Source organism: Microcebus murinus, chromosome X, assembly GCF_040939455.1.
Source record: "Microcebus murinus isolate Inina chromosome X, M.murinus_Inina_mat1.0, whole genome shotgun sequence".
NCBI classification, from domain to species: Eukaryota; Metazoa; Chordata; class Mammalia; order Primates; family Cheirogaleidae; genus Microcebus; species Microcebus murinus.
The window spans coordinates 29,343,037-29,364,165 of record NC_134136.1 but is presented as its reverse complement, the minus strand read 5'-3'; the positions used below and the strand labels follow the sequence as shown (position 1 = coordinate 29,364,165).

The 21,129-nt window shown below is 42.2% G+C and overlaps 1 protein-coding gene across 5 annotated transcripts in view; it reads left to right on the top strand.

Annotated features, from left to right (window-relative positions):
- Positions 1-642: 642 nt before the first annotated feature.
- Positions 643-21,129, top strand: part of PCDH19 (protocadherin 19) — a 99,075-nt gene continuing 78,588 nt past the window's right edge. For 2 of the 5 annotated variants that reach the window (XM_012767379.3, XM_012767378.3), the window contains exons 1-2: positions 645-2,877; positions 6,539-6,866. In XM_012767379.3, coding sequence (XP_012622833.1) covers positions 731-2,877; positions 6,539-6,866 — 2,475 coding nt within the window. In that variant the 5' untranslated portion in view covers positions 645-730. Of the gene's footprint in view, positions 2,878-5,712; positions 5,854-6,538; positions 6,867-21,129 lie in introns of all 5 variants that reach the window. The other 3 variants (XM_012767376.3, XM_012767377.3, XM_012767380.3) reach the window with 3 other exon arrangements.

Below are 21,129 nucleotides of genomic sequence, written 5' to 3'. Positions count from 1 at the left end.
CCCTTTCTCTGCCAGCCCCGGGACCGCCATCCGCCTCAGCCCAATCCCTGGGCGCCGGTGGCACTTGCCAGCAACTCAGACTCCCACCTGCGACCCTCCTTTCTCCCCAGCAGGCCTTGAAGAGGCCAGCGTGGCACCCCCGGACCCCGGAGGGCGCGTTCCAGGCGGGTCCTCTCTCCGCAGTGAGCCTAGAGCACTGGGGGGAGGTCTTTGCGCATGCCAGGTGCACAGACAACGCGCTCGACAGCCCCTGTGCCGGTGCGCCGCGGCGGGCCGGGCAGTGTCTGAAAGGCTGCGTCCCCGTCGCCCTCCCCGCCTTCGCCTCAAGTACGGTTGGGACTCAGCTGCGCGTCGTCCGGGCCGCGCAGACGTCGCCCGACCCGCAGCCCTGCGCCGCTGCGGCCAGTCGCGCCCGGCTAACTTTAAAGGGGGAAAACTGAGTAGCCGGGCTGGAGGGAGGGGGCTCGGGGCCACGCTGCGCTCCCTTGGCCCCCCGGAGCCCCCGGGCTCCCCGCAAGCCCCCGCCGCGTCCACCGCAACCTCAGCATTGGAGCCGGCGCGGGTATCACCCCCGCGCCGCCGGGCCGCCCTGGGCGGGACTCCTCCCGCGGCCTCCGGGGCCACGGGGCGCGCGCAACAGGCGGCCCGAGCCGGCGGGAAGCTGGAGCGCCGACGGCGTCGGCCTCGGAGGGGTGTGGAGAGGCGAGGCCAGGCAGAGCCCCGCGCAGCCATGGAGTCTCTCCTGCTGCCGGTGCTGCTGCTGCTGGCGGTATTGTGGACGCAGGCTGCCGCCCTCATTAACCTCAAGTACTCAGTAGAAGAGGAGCAGCGCGCCGGGACGGTGATTGCCAATGTGGCCAAGGACGCACGGGAGGCAGGCTTCGCGCTGGACCCCCGGCAGGCCTCCGCGTTCCGTGTGGTGTCCAACTCCGCTCCGCACCTAGTAGACATCAATCCGAGTTCTGGCTTGCTGGTCACCAAGCAGAAGATCGACCGCGATCTGCTGTGCCGCCAGAGCCCCAAGTGCATCATCTCGCTCGAGGTCATGTCCAGTTCAATGGAGATCTGCGTGATTAAGGTGGAGATCAAGGACCTGAACGACAATGCGCCCAGTTTCCCAGCGGCACAGATTGAGCTAGAGATCTCGGAAGCAGCCAGCCCCGGCACGCGCATCCCGCTGGACAGCGCCTACGACCCGGACTCAGGCAGCTTTGGTGTGCAGACTTACGAGCTCACGCCCAACGAGCTGTTCGGCCTGGAGATCAAGACGCGAGGCGATGGCTCACGATTTGCTGAACTCGTGGTGGAGAAGAGCCTGGACCGAGAGACGCAGTCGCACTACAGCTTTCGCATCACTGCACTCGACGGCGGTGACCCTCCACACCTGGGTACCGTTGGCCTCAGCATCAAAGTAACCGACTCCAATGACAACAACCCAGTCTTTGGCGAGTCCACCTACTCGGTGAGCGTGCCAGAGAACTCGCCTCCCAACACACCCGTCATCCGCCTCAACGCCAGCGATCCAGACGAGGGCACCAACGGCCAGGTGGTCTACTCCTTCTACGGCTATGTCAACGACCGCACGCGTGAGCTCTTCCAGATCGACCCGCACAGCGGCCTGGTCACTGTCACCGGTGCCCTAGATTACGAAGAGGGCCACGTGTATGAACTGGACGTGCAGGCTAAGGACTTGGGCCCCAACTCTATCCCGGCACACTGTAAGGTCACCGTCAGTGTGCTGGACACCAATGACAACCCGCCGGTCATCAACTTGCTGTCAGTCAATAGCGAGCTTGTGGAGGTGAGCGAGAGCGCCCCCCCGGGCTACGTGATCGCCCTAGTGCGGGTGTCTGATCGCGACTCAGGCCTCAATGGACGGGTGCAGTGCCGTTTGCTGGGCAATGTTCCCTTTAGACTGCAGGAATACGAGAGCTTCTCCACTATCCTGGTGGACGGGCGGCTGGACCGCGAACAACATGACCAATACAACCTCACAATTCAGGCGCGCGATGGCGGCGTGCCCATGCTGCAGAGTGCCAAGTCCTTTACCGTGCGCATCACTGACGAGAACGACAACCACCCGCACTTTTCCAAGCCCTACTACCAGGTCATTGTGCAGGAAAACAATACGCCTGGCGCCTATCTGCTTTCTGTGTCGGCCCGCGACCCCGACATGGGTCTCAATGGCAGTGTCTCCTACCAGATCGTCCCGTCGCAGGTGCGGGACATGCCTGTCTTCACTTATGTCTCTATCAACCCCAACTCGGGTGACATCTACGCGCTGCGATCCTTTAACCATGAGCAGACCAAGGCGTTCGAATTCAAGGTGCTGGCCAAGGACGGCGGCCTGCCCTCACTGCAAAGCAACGCCACAGTGCGGGTCATCATCCTCGACGTCAACGACAACACCCCGGTCATCACGGCCCCTCCGCTGATCAATGGCACCGCCGAAGTGTACATCCCCCGCAACTCCGGCATAGGCTACCTGGTGACCATTGTTAAGGCAGAAGACTACGACGAAGGTGAAAATGGCCGAGTCACCTATGACATGACCGAGGGCGACCGCGGCTTCTTTGAAATAGACCATGTCAATGGCGAAGTCAGAACCACCCGCACCTTCAATGAGAACTCCAAAGCTTCCTATGAGCTTATCGTCGTGGCCCATGACCACGGCAAGACGTCTCTTTCTGCTTCTGCGCTCGTCCTAATCTACCTGTCTCCTGCTCTTGATGCCCAAGAATCAATGGGCTCAGTGAACTTGTCCCTGATTTTCATTATTGCCCTGGGCTCCATTGCGGGCATCCTCTTTGTCACTATGATCTTCGTGGCCATTAAGTGCAAGCGAGACAACAAAGAGATCCGGACCTACAACTGCAGGTAAAGCCAACTTTTCTTTCTTTACTTCTTTGTCTTGGATGAATATGATGTGTGTATCTGTCTCTGTGTGAAAATCCCAGTGCTTTTGTTTTCTACTTAAATGCATGCAGCATACTTACGCTTCTTTTTGGAGGGTGAAAAGTTTGTGACAGTCCAAGTTGATCAATTCTTTTGATCTGACAATTTGCTGGAAGACAATCATTTACTGTTGGAATGGATTCTGTCACATAATGATGATGAGCAGAAAAGCAATTATCATTTTAAAATTTGCACAGCTGCCTTCATGAAGTTATGGCAGAGGGGGGGGAGAGAAAGAGAGAGAGAGAGAGAGAGAGAGAGAGAGAGAGAGAGAGAGAGAGATTGATTCATATTTTCAGCAAAACCACCAAGTACCACAACTTGATTTCCAGGGGCACAGTGTTTTGGTGACAGTGTACTAAAAGAAGAAGGAGTGCTGGCAGCTTCCCTATCCTGTTACAGAGATAAACTCTGGAGAGAGACTGGGAGTGGGAATCTAAGATGAGAAATGGAGAGTAGGGGAAGAGAAAACTGGAGTGTGTGGGGAGCAGGTGATAAGTGTTTTTTAGTCTATTCTTGGCTTGTTTTGTATCCAGTCCCCAAACATCTGGCTATATAAAGTGAAATTCTATCAGGCAACTCTATGTTTTCAAATATCTGGTTGGTTGGTGGTGTGGAGACCAAACATCCCAATGAGGGACAAGATTTTGCATCCAGATGTTTCCAGTAAAAATAGCAGTCTTCTGGAGTTGATGATGCTTTCTTTTAATGTGGAAATGTGTTGTGGCTTTAAGATCCGTTTGCTACCAGTGGATGTCACTATGGGCTATTGTGTTATGGTTTCTCTAGAAGTATGTGCTGGATTGTGTGTGTGTGTGTGTGTGTGTGTGTGTGTGTGTGTGTGTGTGTGAGAGAGAGAGAGAGAGAGAGAGAGAGAGAGAGAGAGAGAGAGAGAGAGAAAAGAAAGGGGAGGAGAGAAATGTAGAAACACAGTAATTAAAAATATTTACTGATAAGCACATTAGAGGGTCTTGCTGAAGCCCTTCCTTACAATTGGATAGAGCAAGTCTAAGCATTTCTAGAATCCAATATAGGATAATATACGTAATTCTTTTTCCAGCAGTGTCTCATCGAAACAGTTGAAAAAAAGTTGTTTCTTTAGTTTGCTGAAAATGAATGATGCTGCTATTTCCAACCAAGGTGTCTGTGTGCTTTCAACACACCTACACATCAATGTGTCTTTTGTGCCATTTGTGCTTGCATGTTAATCAGTCAAAATATGTTCCTGTAGGTCCGGTTTGTATTTGACACCGTCTGAAATGCACACTTCTGTGAATCAGAGCCCCCTGAATATGTAACAGCCATGCAATTATTGTTTCCCTTTTACTATTCTCTGCGTTACACAAGTTAGTAGACAAATGCTAACCACACATGAATATCAATCAGGTGCCATAAAAGAGCAGCTGCAATGCCTCATAAATGCTTTAATCCTGTTACTAGTGAAATGGCCGTGACTTTTCTTTCCTTCAGCACCAAGTCATTTCAGATGGGAGAAATGGAAATTAATATTGCTCTTACCTTTGAAACCTGTGACTGCCAGTGGCGATTTTTATAGGAGAAAAATGCGGGGTCAATAAAATTTTATTTATATGGAGATGATGATGGAGAGGACTCTTTTTAAGCCATTTTCTCAGCATAAAGTAAATGCATAATACTCTTTCCTGGATGAAAAAGAAATAAGCTTGAAATAAAGATATCGAAGGCTTTGCCACCTCTTGGTGATGTATGAGTAGAAGTGAGGGCTCTTTCTGAGAGCTTGCCAAGGAGATTATTAAACAGGGAGGAGAGCATTTGAATATTGAAAAAAAGAGTAAATCTCAGTGCTCTTCAATTTCACCCCAAAATGTATTTTGTAAAACACTCTGTTCCCTGTGATGGTTTGGGATTAATGAAGTACAGTATAATTAAATAATTGGTCAATACAGCAAGGGCTGCGCAATGAATGCCTCAGCTGAATAATTGGATGGGGCATCACCAAACTTATCCATCATGGGTAAACAAAATTATTAAAACTTCCCATTGATTCTGTAAACAGATTAGAAAAGAAAATCAACCCTAGCTCTGGGGTTTTGGGGATTTTATCTGCTCCCAAGTCCCAGTAGCATTGGCTTGCCATTGCTGCAAGTCTGCCTGGGCACACAGTGAAAGGGTGAGGGGAACTCAACTGTTTAGTTCTAGGTAGATCCCTGGGACAGAGCAAGAATTTGCCTCTGTAGATATGCAATCTCCCCATCTGCTCAGACTTTTTAGAAACCTAAAGTTCAGGAGTGTGTCTTTCCATGTGATCAGGCAGAGATTTCTTTTTCTCATCCTCTGCAGAACCTTTTCCTGAAATACATTCATTTATGAGACTTGCGAGATGATCTGCAATTGCTGCTTGAATTGGGCTCCCTTTTTGTATTCAGACAATTAGCTTTGTCGAGTGACAATACAGGCACTGTCTTTCCCTTGTAAAGATCAACCTGTATTATTTATTAACCCTATTGTTTTGCTGATTATTGCCCAGAAATTGAATTTCCAAACAATAAGCTGAATCATTATGTGCAAAGTAATAAATGACTTTGAGAATCTGGCTATATTTTAATGTATTTCCTTTGACAAGTCTCTTAATGCTTGGTGTCTTTGGTGCACGTTGCTGGGTCTATGTCAGTGTTAATTAAATTGAGCTCTTTATGTTCCAGTTGCAGCACAGCTGCTTGTAGGTACACCTGAATGGAGAAGGATGCTGAATGCACTAACCTTTAAATTCCTTTGCAGTAATTGTTTAACCATCACTTGTCTCCTGGGCTGTTTTATAAAAGGACAAAACAGCAAGTGTCTGAATTGCATCTCGGTTTCTCCTATTAGCGAGGAGCAAGACAAAAAGGCAGAGGAGAAAGTGAGCCTAAGGGGAAAGAGGTAAAAAGGCATTTCCCCTCATTCAAATGGGTTTGGCTATCAGATTTCTCTAGGAGAGGAGGGGGTGGGGAGGAGAGTAGAAGGGAGTTGGGCGAGGGCAGGGAGGAGGGTGTGGAGAAGAGCAGAGGTGACATGAAAGGATGGGGTCTGATCTACCCCAGTCCAAAACTGATCAGGTCAGTCATACAGGAAGCTGATCAAGGGCATTTGCCATGTGGCAAATGCCTGCAAGAACTGGCAAGGGGATTATCTTTTTTTTTTATTTCCCTCTATTTTCTTTTCTGTTAAATTGAGACTTGCTTCTAATTTCACCCAGGATTTCCTTTGGGTTCCAGGGAAGCTCCAGTTAGAGCATTTTCATGCTTTCTCTCCCATAGGCTCAACTTTCCCTGTCTCCCCACCCCTGCTTACTGGCCACTCACAGCGACAAATTGAAAATCCAAAGTATAGAAACTTTTTTTTTTGGCGGGTGGGTGGGAGGTTACTATATTTAATATGAAAACTTTATGGCCCTCAGCTTGTTTTCGCATGTAAAAAGCACAGGGAGAAACCCGATGATGTAATGCGCCAGGATAAGGAGCTGGAGCAGAGATGGGGTGCAACCCTCTGGGGTGCTTAATGTTTATTAATCAGTGCATGGTTTGGGAGGGCGTTAGCGATTCATGCTGCCTTTTCTGTCACGTAGAATCGCTGAGTACTCCTATGGGCATCAAAAGAAATCAAGCAAGAAGAAAAAAATCAGTAAGAATGACATCCGTCTGGTACCCCGGGACGTGGAGGAGACAGACAAGATGAATGTTGTCAGTTGCTCCTCCCTGACCTCGTCCCTCAACTATTTCGACTACCACCAGCAGACACTGCCCCTGGGCTGCCGCCGCTCTGAGAGCACTTTCCTGAATGTGGAGAACCAGAATACCCGTAACACCAGCGCTAACCACATCTACCATCACTCTTTCAACAGCCAGGGCCCCCAGCAGCCCGACCTGATCATCAACGGTGTGCCTCTGCCTGAGGTGAGTGCAGCTTAGGGGCTCTGCGAGATCCTCCCGGAACTCCTCGAACTGCTTGCTGGACACCATAGGCTGCTAAAGTGGCACATCCCCGGGCAGGGGTGGGGAGAACATCTCTGTTTATGCCCTTTGCTATACTGAGGGTTTGCTACCAGTGCTTCTTGGGGCGAAGTGTAACCCATAATACTGGACCTTTGTATAGAGGTGGATGCTGGGAATGGGAGTTCAAGGGGTCGGAGCCCTTGAACTCCCTGTATGGTGTCCTGGCATAATTCAAGTTTACTCCACCTGTTGCAAATATGGCATACTTGACAGCCAGTGGTACCAGCACGCCAGTTGAAGTGGCTTAGAGTCACCAAGTAGTGTTGAAAATGAATAAAACTCTCTAATGCCCCAGGGCCAATTTCCCAGTGTGAGAGCAATTCAGTCTCATAAAGCCCCCTTTTGCTTTTTCTTTTGTCACACCACTGTTCTCTAGCATCTTGCTGAGAATATGGGCTGGTTAAAGGGAGGCAAGCAAAAACATTAAAAAGCCACTTTGGCATTTCTTAACAGTTCCAATGGAAATGTCTGACAGTTGAGGAGTTTGAAACTGTCATTAACAATGAAAAATTTTAAGAATTCGCTGTGTATTCGAGTTAGCTCTGTTTCTCTTTGCTGGGAATGAGTATTTTCAAATGGAAGCATTTTTAAAAACATGATGTGGTCAGATGCTCAGGGTAATAGGGTGATATGTGGGTGATGGCGGGTGGATGGGTGGGTGGAAGGTTATAAATAACAATTTTTAAGTTGATTTCATATTTTCTATGAATTGCTTAAGTCCCTCTTTGGAAATTTGATGCACTGGGAGGCATATGCCCGCTTTCAGGCTACCAATGAAAGGAATACTGCACACTTGAAGAATACATACACATTTTTCAAAGCAGCTTTCCAAGCATTGTCTCGTTTGATCCTCACAATCAGGTATCTTGATAGATTTCTCTTCAGTAGATGATGAAACAGAAATGCAGAAAGGCTAAGAGACTTACTCAGACTCACGGAACTGGTCATCAAGAAAGAGAAAACTAGATCGAGGTCCCTTGCAAGTGCTGTTTCAGTGATGCCTTCCTGCCTCAGAAATAATTCATTCAGACTACCCAGGCTATGATGCATATGTAAAATGGCATCCTAATTTGTGTCAATTTTGTAGGGCAAAGGGGTCTTAGGACCACTTATATCTATCGCTTCTCTCAGTTTCTGAAAAATAATTCTCACCAGAATTAATGGGACCAAACAGCAGTGCTTTTAATAAGCAACTGATGGTACTATGCCAGCAACAAAAGCACTGATATTTTTAACCCATAACTCTACAAATAAGGATTTGTTGAAATTCCAGTATTGTGTAGGTAGACTCAGTTGTAATTATTAATGTCAGTGAATACTACTGAGGCCTAGACCATAGACTACTTGCAAGCTTACTTGTGGACCACCAATAGTTCAGCAATGGAGAGTGAGAGGTAGTACCGTGTAGTGGAATCAGATAGACCATTATTTTGATTCCGGGGATCACCTCTTGCTATGGAACCTTTCTGCATCTCTGTTTCCTCATCTACAACATAGGCACACCTGTCATGCGAGGTTGTTCCAAGGAATATGACTTGTACATGTAAAGGGTGTCTCCCTAGGCACTTATAACCAAAGAGGAATTTAGGCTGGTTCTATATAGACAAGACCTACAAAGTGTTGTGTTCAGACTATTTATATTGGTCATTTAAACAATGGAGGTGAGAGATGCCAAGGTTGTGGGTTCAGTTGCCAATAGTGCTGTTACTTGTGGAGATGGACAAAAGGACTGAATCCTAAGGGCTTGGTGATCATTGATGCAATGGATTCAAGGCACTAGAGAAATGTGAGCCCTGGTGTCTGAAATACATGGAGGGGGCAGGAAACATATGACTATTTCTGCATGGTTTACCTAAGATCTTGGTGTCCTTTCTGAGATTCTTCTATGGGCAGAATGAAACAAAGTATTGCATCAGTTATTTAGAGAAGCCATTTAAAGTCTGAGTTCTGATCCTGTTCCTGACTCACAAATCCCCATGCTCTCCTTATTTAACAAAATCACATAGATTTGGTGTGTAGGGCTGGTCAGGACCAAGTGAGCGTGTACTAGACACAGTGAGGTTGTATGCATTTCTAGTATGCAGTCCTGGAGAGTTCACCTGGCAAACCCATTCAGAAAAAAGAGAGGACCCTTCACGGCTGAGCACAGACCAGACCCTTTAACCAGCATCTGTCACAAAGTCATGCATGGGGAAAATGACACTTCTTTTTTTTCATGTCAGAAGTCCCTGAACGTGGACTGGGTAGAATACTTAGGTTCAGCGAAATCTATAGAAGAGCAAGGATGATTAATTTCATTAATTCAGCTGGTATTTGTTAAGTGCCTACTCTTTGTAATACAGTGCTCTAGGCTCTGGTATTAAAGAGATGAAAAAGACAAGAAATGCACATTCTAGTGGAGGAGGCAAGAAAGTAAATAGGTGATTTGTAATATGGAATAATCAGTGCTACTATAAGGTGCAATGGGACATTCTCCATTGCTAGGTTAACACATTGACTGCCACACTAGAAAAAAAATTTTTCCTTGGGGCCACAATGTTTCATTATGAAACTAGAATAAAACTTTGAAAACAAAATGATCCTTTCGAATTTGTTAGAAAAATTTGTTATTTTTATTATTTTCTGTGTTTTTTCAATAAAAAGTAATATAAAAACTTGAAAATTAGAAATGTAAAAAGTAATGTGAAAACTTGAAAAATAGCTCATAAGGGTAAAGTGTTTTTCTTGACTTGTCAGGCTTATGTGTAATTTAAAGGTAAACATAAATATAAAAATGAAATTTATTGACTTCATTTAATACATGTTTTTAGAATTAAATTCTCAATATTAATTGTAACAATAAGAACATCAACAAGTGAGATTTTCATGAACCAACTGTAGGGTTTTGCCCAGGTTTTGCTTCACGAGGCCCCAGACTCAAAACTAGCATGAGTTAAATACAACTCACACGGCAGATAATGTGTTAATAATATTCTGATCTATTTCCTACCTTTTCTTTATATTTTCCTCATTAATTAATAAATTCATCTAAGAAAGCAACATTTATTAAGCAATTATAGTACAGAATAAGTGCTATGATGTGTAAATATAAGATTCTATGGAAACTATTACATTGTATTTATGTCACTTACATTGTTCTTTATATTATTTTGCTAAACCTTTTATTTGTTTTTTTAATTTGCTCTTTTATTTTTCATTAATTCAGCCCATTAACATTTATTATACACTTAGAGTGAGCCAGATACTGTACTACTTGCCGGTGATACAAAAATAAAACACTTGATTTTTGACTCCAGGGAGCTTACAGGGAGATAGTCAAGTAAACAGATAATTTCAATTCAGGATAACTTCTCTTTCCTGAGCATACATTATATTCTTACTTTCCAGGTTGAGATTAAAGGTCACTACACATTAGGTTCCTCTGCTGGGCTATCTTGTGACAAACCCACTCACTTCATTAGCTGTGGAGTCAGTTATAGGGCTTACTCTCAATGACATTATAGATGAGTCCAGTCAGACCTGCTGCACTGGCTGTGTGCTGCTTCTGCCCCATCACATGTTGAAATTTATCACCATGGCATTAACTCAAAGCAGTAAGCATTGTTGGAGTATCCACTACGTGCTCAGCTGTGTGGCAGGGACCATGCATGAGGAATCCAAATAAGTATAAGATGTAATTTTTGCCTTCAGAGAGTTCACAGTCTAGTTGGGGAGCTGGGATCACCTGTTACTTTGTAGACTCCTTGGTACTCTCTTCTTCTCCTTCCAAGGTTGCCCTGCCATCATTTATATGTAGATTTGCTGTTGAGCTCTTGAGTTGTGATGCGGAATGGAAGGTAACTTTTGCATCAGTGTATAAACCTAACTACATCTGAACAGAAACTAAAGGGAATATGATTTTGAATGCAGTTAGGTAGGTGAGGTAAAGGGAATGGAACTCTAGTCTAGAGAATTGGAACTCAATTTGTTGTATTGCAGAGATAATCCTGCATAAAATTGTATAATCATTATTTACCCGTCCTCTGATGTTGTTTGAGAAATCAGCTTTGTGGATTTTGTGGTTTTGTACACAAATTTGAGGAGGCAAAATGAAGGGTGCCTTTGCTGTTTACAGAAGACTTTTGTAGAATTAGTGATGTCAGGTATCTTTTAAATATTTTAAATTGAAGGACGAGGTTTGTACTCCTTGGCATCTCTGTTTATTTTGTTCATAGACTGAGTGCATATGTGAATGAATGAGAGAGTGTGTGAGTATGTTTGCATGTTTGTAAATGTCTATGGGGGGAGAAAAGAGTGAAGAGAGAGGAAAGGAGGTTGAAAAAGAAGGAAAATGGAGAAAAAAGTAGGTTTGTCAGTTTGCTAAGATTTTACTAAAAAATTCTAATTTTTTTGAGAGGCTTTTTAGTATGGCAAATAAGTTTTCTTCCAATCATATGGAATGGAGGCATGCCTACTGGGTGCCTCTGGATGTTCAAAAGCGTTATTCCTTTGTACATGAGCAGTACTGTATTACCTTTTGTGTCACCTGGGCCCTGGTCATTGTTGGAGGAAGAAAATGCAACTCATTGCTTCTACTGGGAATGGAGACTTTAGTGAGGACTTTTCCTGCCTTCAGGAGGGGTGAAATGGCCAAAACACTCAGTCTCTTTTGTGAGGTATTTTTAAGTTTTAGTTTCCTGGTATTGAATGTTTCTGAGCTGACAACACTAAGGGAGTGATAATGAGCAAGAGCTTCCAGAATTCTAGACATAGATGCATAAGGATTTAGATTTTGGTTTCAATCTTAATCCATTTTCTATTTTTTGCCAGAAAACTGTAGTATCTTTGATATGAGGCATCCTAAAGGGTGTGTGTGCAAGCTCTGCTATGGTCACTCATGCGACATTTTCATAAGTAATGACATAGTAGCAGTGGAAGGGTTTGCAGAACAAGAACGTGTGTGGTAGTCAAATTGAATGTTTCCAATTATCCTACATAAACTCTGAATACATGATCATCTTAGTGCAAATAATGGAAATAAAACATCAGTTAGACTTTGAAGAAAGATAAAAAGAAAGAAAAAAAAATAGCTCAGCAGGCTTTGGTCCCTAAAACAGAGTTTTAAAGTTAGAGATTTGCAGTAATTTGAAGGAAACTCTGGGCTAACGAGAGCCATAAACCTATCAGATGGCAGATTCAGAAAGCACTAGAAAATCAATAGGTATGATGAGGCTAGTTTGGATAGCATGGAAATGACACAACACATCACCTCCAATTAAAACAAACCAACAAACCCTACAGTGAGCATGTAAAAAATTTGTTTCCTTATTACAGTGGGGTCTTGGAATCATTTAAGTCTTATTTCTAAGGGTCCAAAGTAAACCTCAGTCTTCAGGAGAAAGCAATGAAAAACAACATAGCCCACATCTTTCCAAGCATTCTCCTTCCAGTTTTCTTTAGAAATCAAGGGCTCCACTTCTACCAGCAGTCACTCTAGGGCCACCCTGTTGCCTACATTGTGTCTTATTGGCCTCTGGCACATCAAGATGAGGTAGCCTGTTTCCCAGCGGGGATCCGCTTGCAAGATGTGCCTCAGAATAAACTGTTCCTCTGTCGTCTCCATGCAACTGCCTTAGAACTGAGTTAGTTTACATTAGTATTTGCTAATTTATTATTATCATTCCTTATTGGCAATTAACTGGTTACCTTAGAGATCACCTCTCTCCCCATACACCTTCACTAAAGTTGAGCTCAGCCAGAGTGCTTGCTAATGATCCTGAGATTTCTCTCCCTAGGGGTCTGGAGGCAGGACATTTTCCAGAGAGGGCTCTGAGGCTTTGGAATTCCTTTTATCAGAGGACCCCTTGTTTTGGGTCCCAGTGGCCCCACTTGATATTTCTCTGATTGTCAGACAGACTTATAAGGTGGGAGGAGCTGTAGACCTCTTCCTCCCTAACCTTGTCCCAGTCCCTGCTGTGGCTTCTGTATATTGTGCCCATAGGCTGAAGCTAGGGGTTTGGGGGATTGCTTGTGAGGAATTAGAGGACTAAAAAAGGATGAAGTCACCTCCTGGCAAAGCTGAAGTCTTTCAATTATGGCGCTGCAGTGGATCTGAGGCATCTGCCTGGAGTTTCAGATGTTGACCCCTCTGCTCGTCTATCTCAGCTCCCAGGACTTAGGGGAGGCCAGGCTTTGCTGGATAGAGTGTCTCAGATGTAGGTAAATGAAGCCATTTGTACCAGAGGCCTGTGTGTGAGAGGTGGGAGGCTGGCTCTGGAGCAGCCATTTTCCCTCACTGAGAAGAGGCTTGATTTCTTGATGTGTGACTGGCTGGCCTTTAATGTGAGCTTCATTTACTTCGAACAATTGAGAGGCTTGAAGTGAAAGTCCCAGAGGATCAGTTGTTTGCAGAGGGAAATGTTCTTCAAGTTACATTTCCTACTTGACTGTTGTGTAGTTAGAGTGGTTTTTGTGTGGGCTGCATAGTGGGGTCGCTCAGCTTCTAGTGGGTGTACCCAGGCTGCTAGCGCCTCCCTTTGTCTCCCTGGGGGGATGATGAGGAAAGTCTTGCAGCTATGGGGACAGCAGCTCTGCCAGCTCCAGGAGTTTGGGCTTCCATGCAGAAACCTTATTTGCTATCATTCAGAGTTTTGCTTAAAAATATTGGCTACGACCACACAGCTCCACGGCATTCCTAGAAGAGGTGTCAGAAAGGAGCAGTGTTTCCATTTTACCCTTATGAAAATGAAGTTTATAGAAAAGGCAAATGACTCATCCAGGCACACAACATTTGGAGCCAAACTAGACTCCATTTTGCTTGACAATAGTTCCTCTGGTGCACCTTCCAAGCACTTTCTGTTACATAACAGAAAACCTGATTGGGTTCTTCAGGAGGACCTGCAGCTATACCTTTGATGGTAGTTGCATTCCTGAAAAACTGTGCAGCCAGAGAGAGTTTGTTTTGCAAATTAGACCCTATGTTAACCATAGTAGTGGTATTCTATATTTAAAGAAACTTTGTGATGGATCCTATTGTAAAGGAAAGAGTCCTTATATAATATGAATAGTCAGCTCCTAACCGATTTCCTTTAAGTCTGGATTTTTACATATCTTATTTGCTTAAAATGAGATTCCTCACATTGACAAGATTGACAAAACCTTTGACAGGTGGGCTAATTCATTATTCCCTGATGGCTGATATCTACACCTTGATTCCCCACTGGTTAGCCTTCCTGGTTGAATTTCACTTGATTAAAAAAATTTCAATTATGTAACATTTAAAATAACCAGATTCTGGAAAAGACATATACAGCTGATCTAGATTTAACAAATGTTAACATTTCATATTTGCTCCAGATTTAAAAAATGAAATAAAATGTTACAGCTATCCCCTTCCCATACTGTTCCTCTCCCTCCACTCTTTGTAAACCTGTGGCCGAAAGAACAGAAGCCCACCGAGAATATTTTTGGTGTTTTTTTGTCTTCACCTCTTAAGCTCCTTCCTGAAAAGAAATGGCTCCCCCCTTTGCTGTCCCAGGTCCTGAAAGCTCCCTGCATCAATAACGGTTTCTTGGATTGTTTAGAGCCTGGGAACTACTTTGGAAAATGAAAGAGTGCTCTTTCCTTTAAATTTAGCCTTTGGGGAGGGAGAAAAAATTACTTTTCAGAACGGAAAAAACAAAAATGAGAGTGAGAGTGAAACAGACAGATTGACAGACAGACAGGTGTTAGGAGCAACTACCTTAAGGGTTTTGAGCAAAGCATTTGAGATGAAGCAGGCAAGAAGCTCGGTGTCAAACTGGTGTTCTCCTTGAGCTCAGTGTTCATGGACTAGCACCATTGCTTCTTAATGTCAGATGCTTAAGCACTGCCTTGATGTGCATAGTCTTCTAATGCTCCATTACGTCTCTGAGTGCCAGGGTGGCCAGTTTTCAGCTTCTCCCACTGGGCCCCATCTGGCCGCTGTTCTGTGGCAAGCTGCTCTCCCTCACTGCCACCAGCACTGGCCTTGGCGGTCTCTGCTTTCTGGATTATTTTCGCTCCTAAATCTGATTTCCAGAGCATGAAGGGCACCTCTTCTCAGATTGTGTAGTTTGCTTTTCTGAGCAAAATGGATTCCCTGTGTAAGCTGGCAGGAAGAAAAGTTCAATCCAAAGGCCAGACCCCTCTTTAGAGGAATAGGTGTGTGTGTGTGTGTGTGTGTGTATGAGAGAGAGAGAGAGAGAGAGAGAGAGAGAGAGAGAGAGAGAGAGAGAGAGAGAGAGAGAGAGAGAGATCTCGACAGTGGGGGGTGGAAACAAAAGTTATCTGCTTCTCTTACTCACTTATCTGCCTTTGTGGTGATGGAGCCTTTACTGGCTGGACTGATCGTACACATATCTGTGCTCTTAAGTCCTCTGAGGCCCCCTCTCACTCCCCACCTACACTCTGCTGTTTGCCTCCCCGAGGAAATGCTCATAAGGCTACTAGTCACAGCAGGATGTGATCCCCCAAATGTGAGGCCAGGGCACCTCAATTTGATATAGCCCAAGGATAGATCTCCCAGGGACTATTTTTAATTGAGAGCTCTGAGTAGGAAGCACCGAAATAATCATTGCTGTGCATATAACCCAGCTTTAAGAATACCTTGTGGTGCATATATTTTCAATTTCTTGGAAATTATTTTCTAAGCCTTGGTTTCTCTTTTTGTCTCTTTTGGGCATAATTCTATTTCAAACTTTCCTCTTCTTCTTTAATTCACCTGGCCTGAGGAAGTCTGGTTTGGGCTGCCTATGTGCACAGGTAGTTTGCTATAAAATCATATCTTTTCTAAGTGAGATGCATGAGTAGGGGAGACTGTGTGAGACTGTATTTGGAGGGATTGGCTTAACCTTTAAGCAACTTTTTTATGACTAAAAATGTCTGTAATCTGACATTCATATTTGAAACTTGACATGCTTGAGGGAAGCAGGGCTCTGGAAATGCAGGGACGAGCAGAGGCATCTGGCTATCGGTAATGGTGAACGGCTTGTTGGATTTTCTCCTCTGTGCTGCTAGGCATAGAGGCCATGAAGGACACAGTCTCACTGCCTTCATAAGGCTGGCATTGACTATGCGATTGCTGTACTGATCATTTATTTAATTAGTGCATTTCCATTTTTTCCAGTATAGACTTTTGAGTGATAGAGTATGCTAATGGTAATGTTTGTTCCTAAGAGCTTAGGGGAGAGAACACAATGGCATTAGTATTAAATAATGGCTTTTTCATAGTGGGGTTTTGCCTGATTTTTTAATTGTAAAACAATTTATGATAGTTATGGCTCTTTAAAAAGAAACTCAAAGACTACATATGAAACACCAATTTTCTGTGTGATTTGTCAGATTGCTAATCCTTACATCTTTAAGTCACTCTCTCTACTTTTGCCTCTACTAGTAATTCTTTAGAAATGGAAAAAAGGGTGTGCTTTGCTGCAATAAAAATATTATAAGGAAATATCTGAAATGGAAAGAAAGCTAAACTGCCTTTGCACAAAGTATGCATTCTGTAGTGGCTTGTTAGAGGAAAACCCTATAAAACTGGTAAGCTGTAAATGCCATGGCATCACTGCACATTGCTGGAATGACAACTGGGCGCTCAGTCTTTGCACATCTGATCATCAGGTGCCTTCAAGAGGAGATCATGGAAGGTGGAGAAAAATCCAGAATTGGAAAGGTTTGTGGCTGTGCATGCTGTCATATTTGGAGGTGTGGATCAAAAAATGTGTGTGACGCTCACAACAATTTGCTCTCCTCACTCTTTGAGCCTAGTAAACTCCATCAGGACAGTTTTCTCTAATATGTAAATGACCCTTTGAGTTACTGTATCTCCAAAGATAACAATCTAGAAATCTACAAAATAGATGAAACAATTTAAAACTTCATAAAAGAGAAGCTTTTAGTTCATTGAAACCTGTTATTACTAAGGAAATCAGCATCCAAGATACTGAGAATTCTGAAAAACCCAAGCAAATGCCAAACTACACCAAACCTGGAATAATATGTGAGGAGATTGGATTAGAGGATCTCCAAATTCCGTCCAAGTGTAATTCTGTGAATTTTTGCAGTATTGGTTTGAAGGGCTTCAAATAGTTGCCTGCATTAAGGTTTGAGTCCATGTGATGACAATAGCTACTCTGTAGCTGGTATTGAGGGCAAAGGATTTAGCTATGGCAGGTGACACAATAGGTACAGACCTTTAGGTTTTAGATGATGGCCACAGATTCTGTGTGTAATCCGAGTTGTGAGTGTGCATGTCAAAACAGTAGCTTTCCCATTCAAATATGGCTTTCTGTCCAATGTGAGTTCTTACATAAAGGCAGCAACGAGTATACTAACCTTGCTTCAGTTCATCTGAATTTGTCCTAGGGATGAATAGGGATGCAGTCCTCTTGCCTGGCAAACTAGACCTTTCAGGAGAACACAAATTCGCTTAAATATAAATTTTGTTGATTATCACACTACCTAACAATTCACAGAGCTGGAAGTCACCGAGATCTCCTTTTTAAGTTGGATATTCTTAAGAACTGTTTTGTATATCATGATGAATTATCTAACCTTTTATACAGTTGAAGGCCAACATTATGGAAATAAGCAGCTTTTTATTCCATTCTAAGGTCAGTCTAACCAAATTATGCAACTTCTAATGCAATTGCTTGAAGCTTCCGCTTTGAAAGTTTTTTTCATTTTAATACCTTGCAACAGAGATAAATATTTTAGCTACTATTCATGCTTAACAGTATATTTCACTGATTGTCATTCTCTTTGTGGGATTTGTTGGCACGAGAGGCGGTTCACCATGGCTCTGCTCATTTTGCTCTTTGCTATAGATTATCAGCAAAGAGCCAGAATTCAATAAAAAAAAATGTATTTTTGTTGTTGTTATTTTTAAGTTCAGGCCACAGGAGGCTGACCGAGCCCTACAGAAGCAATATAGACAGGGCACTTGGGGTTTTTCTTGAGAGCCAAAAATGAAGTAAATTTTCTTTTAAACTAGTTTTTATTCCAGAATTATTAAACCCAATGCATGTTGGAGGCTGATGGATTACATTCAGCAGTATTTGGGGCACTCTCTGTAACAAGGCCATCCATTCTTTCAGGGAGCCAACTGCTACTTCAGGGGAAGAGGAAGTTAGTGGGGGCACTCTTGGGGAGCTCTGCTCTACCCTAAGCTCCCTAAAATTAATTTTCCCTGAGCTCCTTGAGGGTAGGGCACACTCTATGTAAATCCTTTTGGACAGTGTTAAGTGTTTATTAAGTATCTCTTTAAAAAAATTCAATAGATTTAGGGAGTACAAGTGTTTTTTGTTACATGCATGAATTGTATAATGCTGAAGTCTGGGCTTTTAGTGTGCCCATCACTAGAATAGCTGTATGTTGTACCTGATGGGTAGATTTTGTATCTTTTGTTACTAATGATTTTAGTTCTACAGTGGTTATAGTGCTCTACTTTTAAAGGGGATTCATTTATTCTAAGTAAAACCTGGCCTTCTATGATGATTTTCATCCAGATTTTAGTGAATGGACTTCCTGTTTAGTAGTTAGGGTCTTTCCAAAAAATTATTTTGGCTTGAAAATATCCACCCATTCATCCATTCACAAAATATTTATAGATCATTCTTTACTGACTGGCCCTGTGTTCAGCCCACAGAGATATAGAAAAAGTATAAGCGGTACGTACCCTCATAGCTTACATTGTTATTGAGGAGACAAGATGAAAGTTAAACATACTTTCTTTAAATCAACGAGGAAAGCAAGGATTATTCTCTAAGTGGCGCCATGTAATTGGTTAATGATTGGAAAAATATGATTTGATTTACTATATAACAAAAATAAATTCCACATAGATTAAAAAGTTAAAGATGAAAACTCATATAAAATTATTAGAAGAAAACATAAATATCCATCTAATTTTGAAATTGAAGAAAACTTCAGAAGCATAAAAGCAGTGGAAATGAGCACAAAGAAAAATACCAGCAGCTCTGACTACATACAATTTAGAAATGTCTGTATGTCCAAAACTATCATAGCTCAATCAAAAAATAAACCACAATCAAGGAAAATATTTGAAATTTATATCACTGACAAAAATCTATATTTATTTGTTTTGTTTTTCAGCTTTCTTGGGGGCATAATTGACAAACAGAAATTGCATAAAGTATACAACTTGATTTTTTATATACATATACATTGTGAAGTGATTACCACTGTCAAGTTAATTAACATACCCATATAGTTATCATATAGTTATCATTTTTTAATGTTGAGAACACTTAAGATCTACCCTCTTAGAAAATTTTAGGAATACATTACAGTATTGTTGACTATAGTCATCATGCTATTAGATCTCTAGAACATAACTTGTGTAACTAGAACTTTGTACCCTTTGACCAATATCTTCCCATTTTCCTTACTCACAACCGCTGGCAACCACCATTCTACTCTGCTTCTACGAAGAACCTATGTTCATTAATTCATTAATAAATTCTACAAATATTTATAGAGTGCTTGCTACATGTTAGTCAGGATTCAAGGTGCCGGGGATACAACAGTGAGCCAAACAAAGTCATTGTTCCCGCTTAGTTTGCATTTTTATGGACAGAGACAAATAATAAAAAATATATAAAATGTTTGCTGGTGATATGGAGATAAATAAGTAAGAAGCATTCACGTTCTGTCAGGAATGAGGGTTGCTTTAGAAAGGTCAGGGAAGACATATCAGATAAGAGGACATTTAAGCAATACCTTTATATATAAAGAGCTCTTACAAATCAATAAAAAGACAAACCTCACAATATAAAAAATGTAAAATGGACACAAATTAGTAATTCATAAAGAAACTGTACAAACAGCCAATAGGCATATGAAAATATTTCAATCCTAGTAATCAGATAATAGCAATGCAATACTATTATTAATTTTTAATTGCAAAAACTATGCAAACTTATTACTAAAAGAGTCAAGCAATACAGGAATGTTACAGTCTCCACAACCCTCTCCTCACCAATTCATCAGCTGAAGGGAATCACAGACAACAATTTGATATGCAAGATGTCATTTTTTACTTTTCAAATTAGGAAAGATTTTTAAAAAATATCCAGTGATGGCAAGGGTGTGGTTATGATACACTGCTACAGTGTACATAATTGATAGAATTTGATATACTCTTTCTTGGGGGCACTTTAACAATACACATTAAAACCCCTAAAAATATAAAATATTTCTATCTCTGGGATTTATCCTAAGGAAATAATGTTGGATCTGCATAGAAATTCATGTACAAAGGTGTTCATCTCAATATAATTTATAGAGATAAGACATTGGAAGTATCTTAAATATCATAAATATGTGAAAGGCTAAATATATTATGATGCATACATATTCTAGAATACTATGAAGCTGTTAAAATATTTTGAGGAATATTTAATGACACAGGCAAATGCCCATGGTTAATACATACTTTAATTGAAAAAATCAGAAAACAAAATAGCACACATAGATTTAATTCCAATTGTTTAAAAATATGTTTAAAAAGATTGGAAGGAAAATAACCAAAGCATTAACAGTTATCTCTGGTTGTAGGAAATCAGTTGATTTTCACATTTTAAATAGTGTACTTTTTAAATTTCCCAAATTCTCTACACTGAATATGTAATATTTTTGAGGTCAGAAATGCAATTATCTTAAAAAGTTAACTATTATACTATGCAGTATATATTAAAGGGCAAAAGAGTTGGCATAGACAGGGTGCAGTTATTCTGAGGAGGGCCAGACCAAATATGTTTTCTATTTTCATTGTTCAATCAAATCATACCAGTTTTTCTTCCTATTTTTCCTTTCTCTTGGAGGTCTCTTTCAGATGATAACAGGTATGAAGGCTTACATTTAAAAATAACGCTTTTATTTATGTGAGAAATAGTTATAAAAAGTACTTTTTCCTCCTTCATTCTTGCCCATATGTATACTGTTGTAGAAGTAGATTTATCTCACCAGCGTTAGACATCTGGTTCACAAATTTTATTTTTAGGATGAGAGGTTTTAAAATAGTAACATTTAACTGTAACCTGTACAGATATTTAGTACCATAAAAATGATATAGGCCTTATCTAAAGGCCACTTTTGGCAAAATATGTTTTTTTCAGTACTCTCTTCAGTACCAAATGGCCAATTT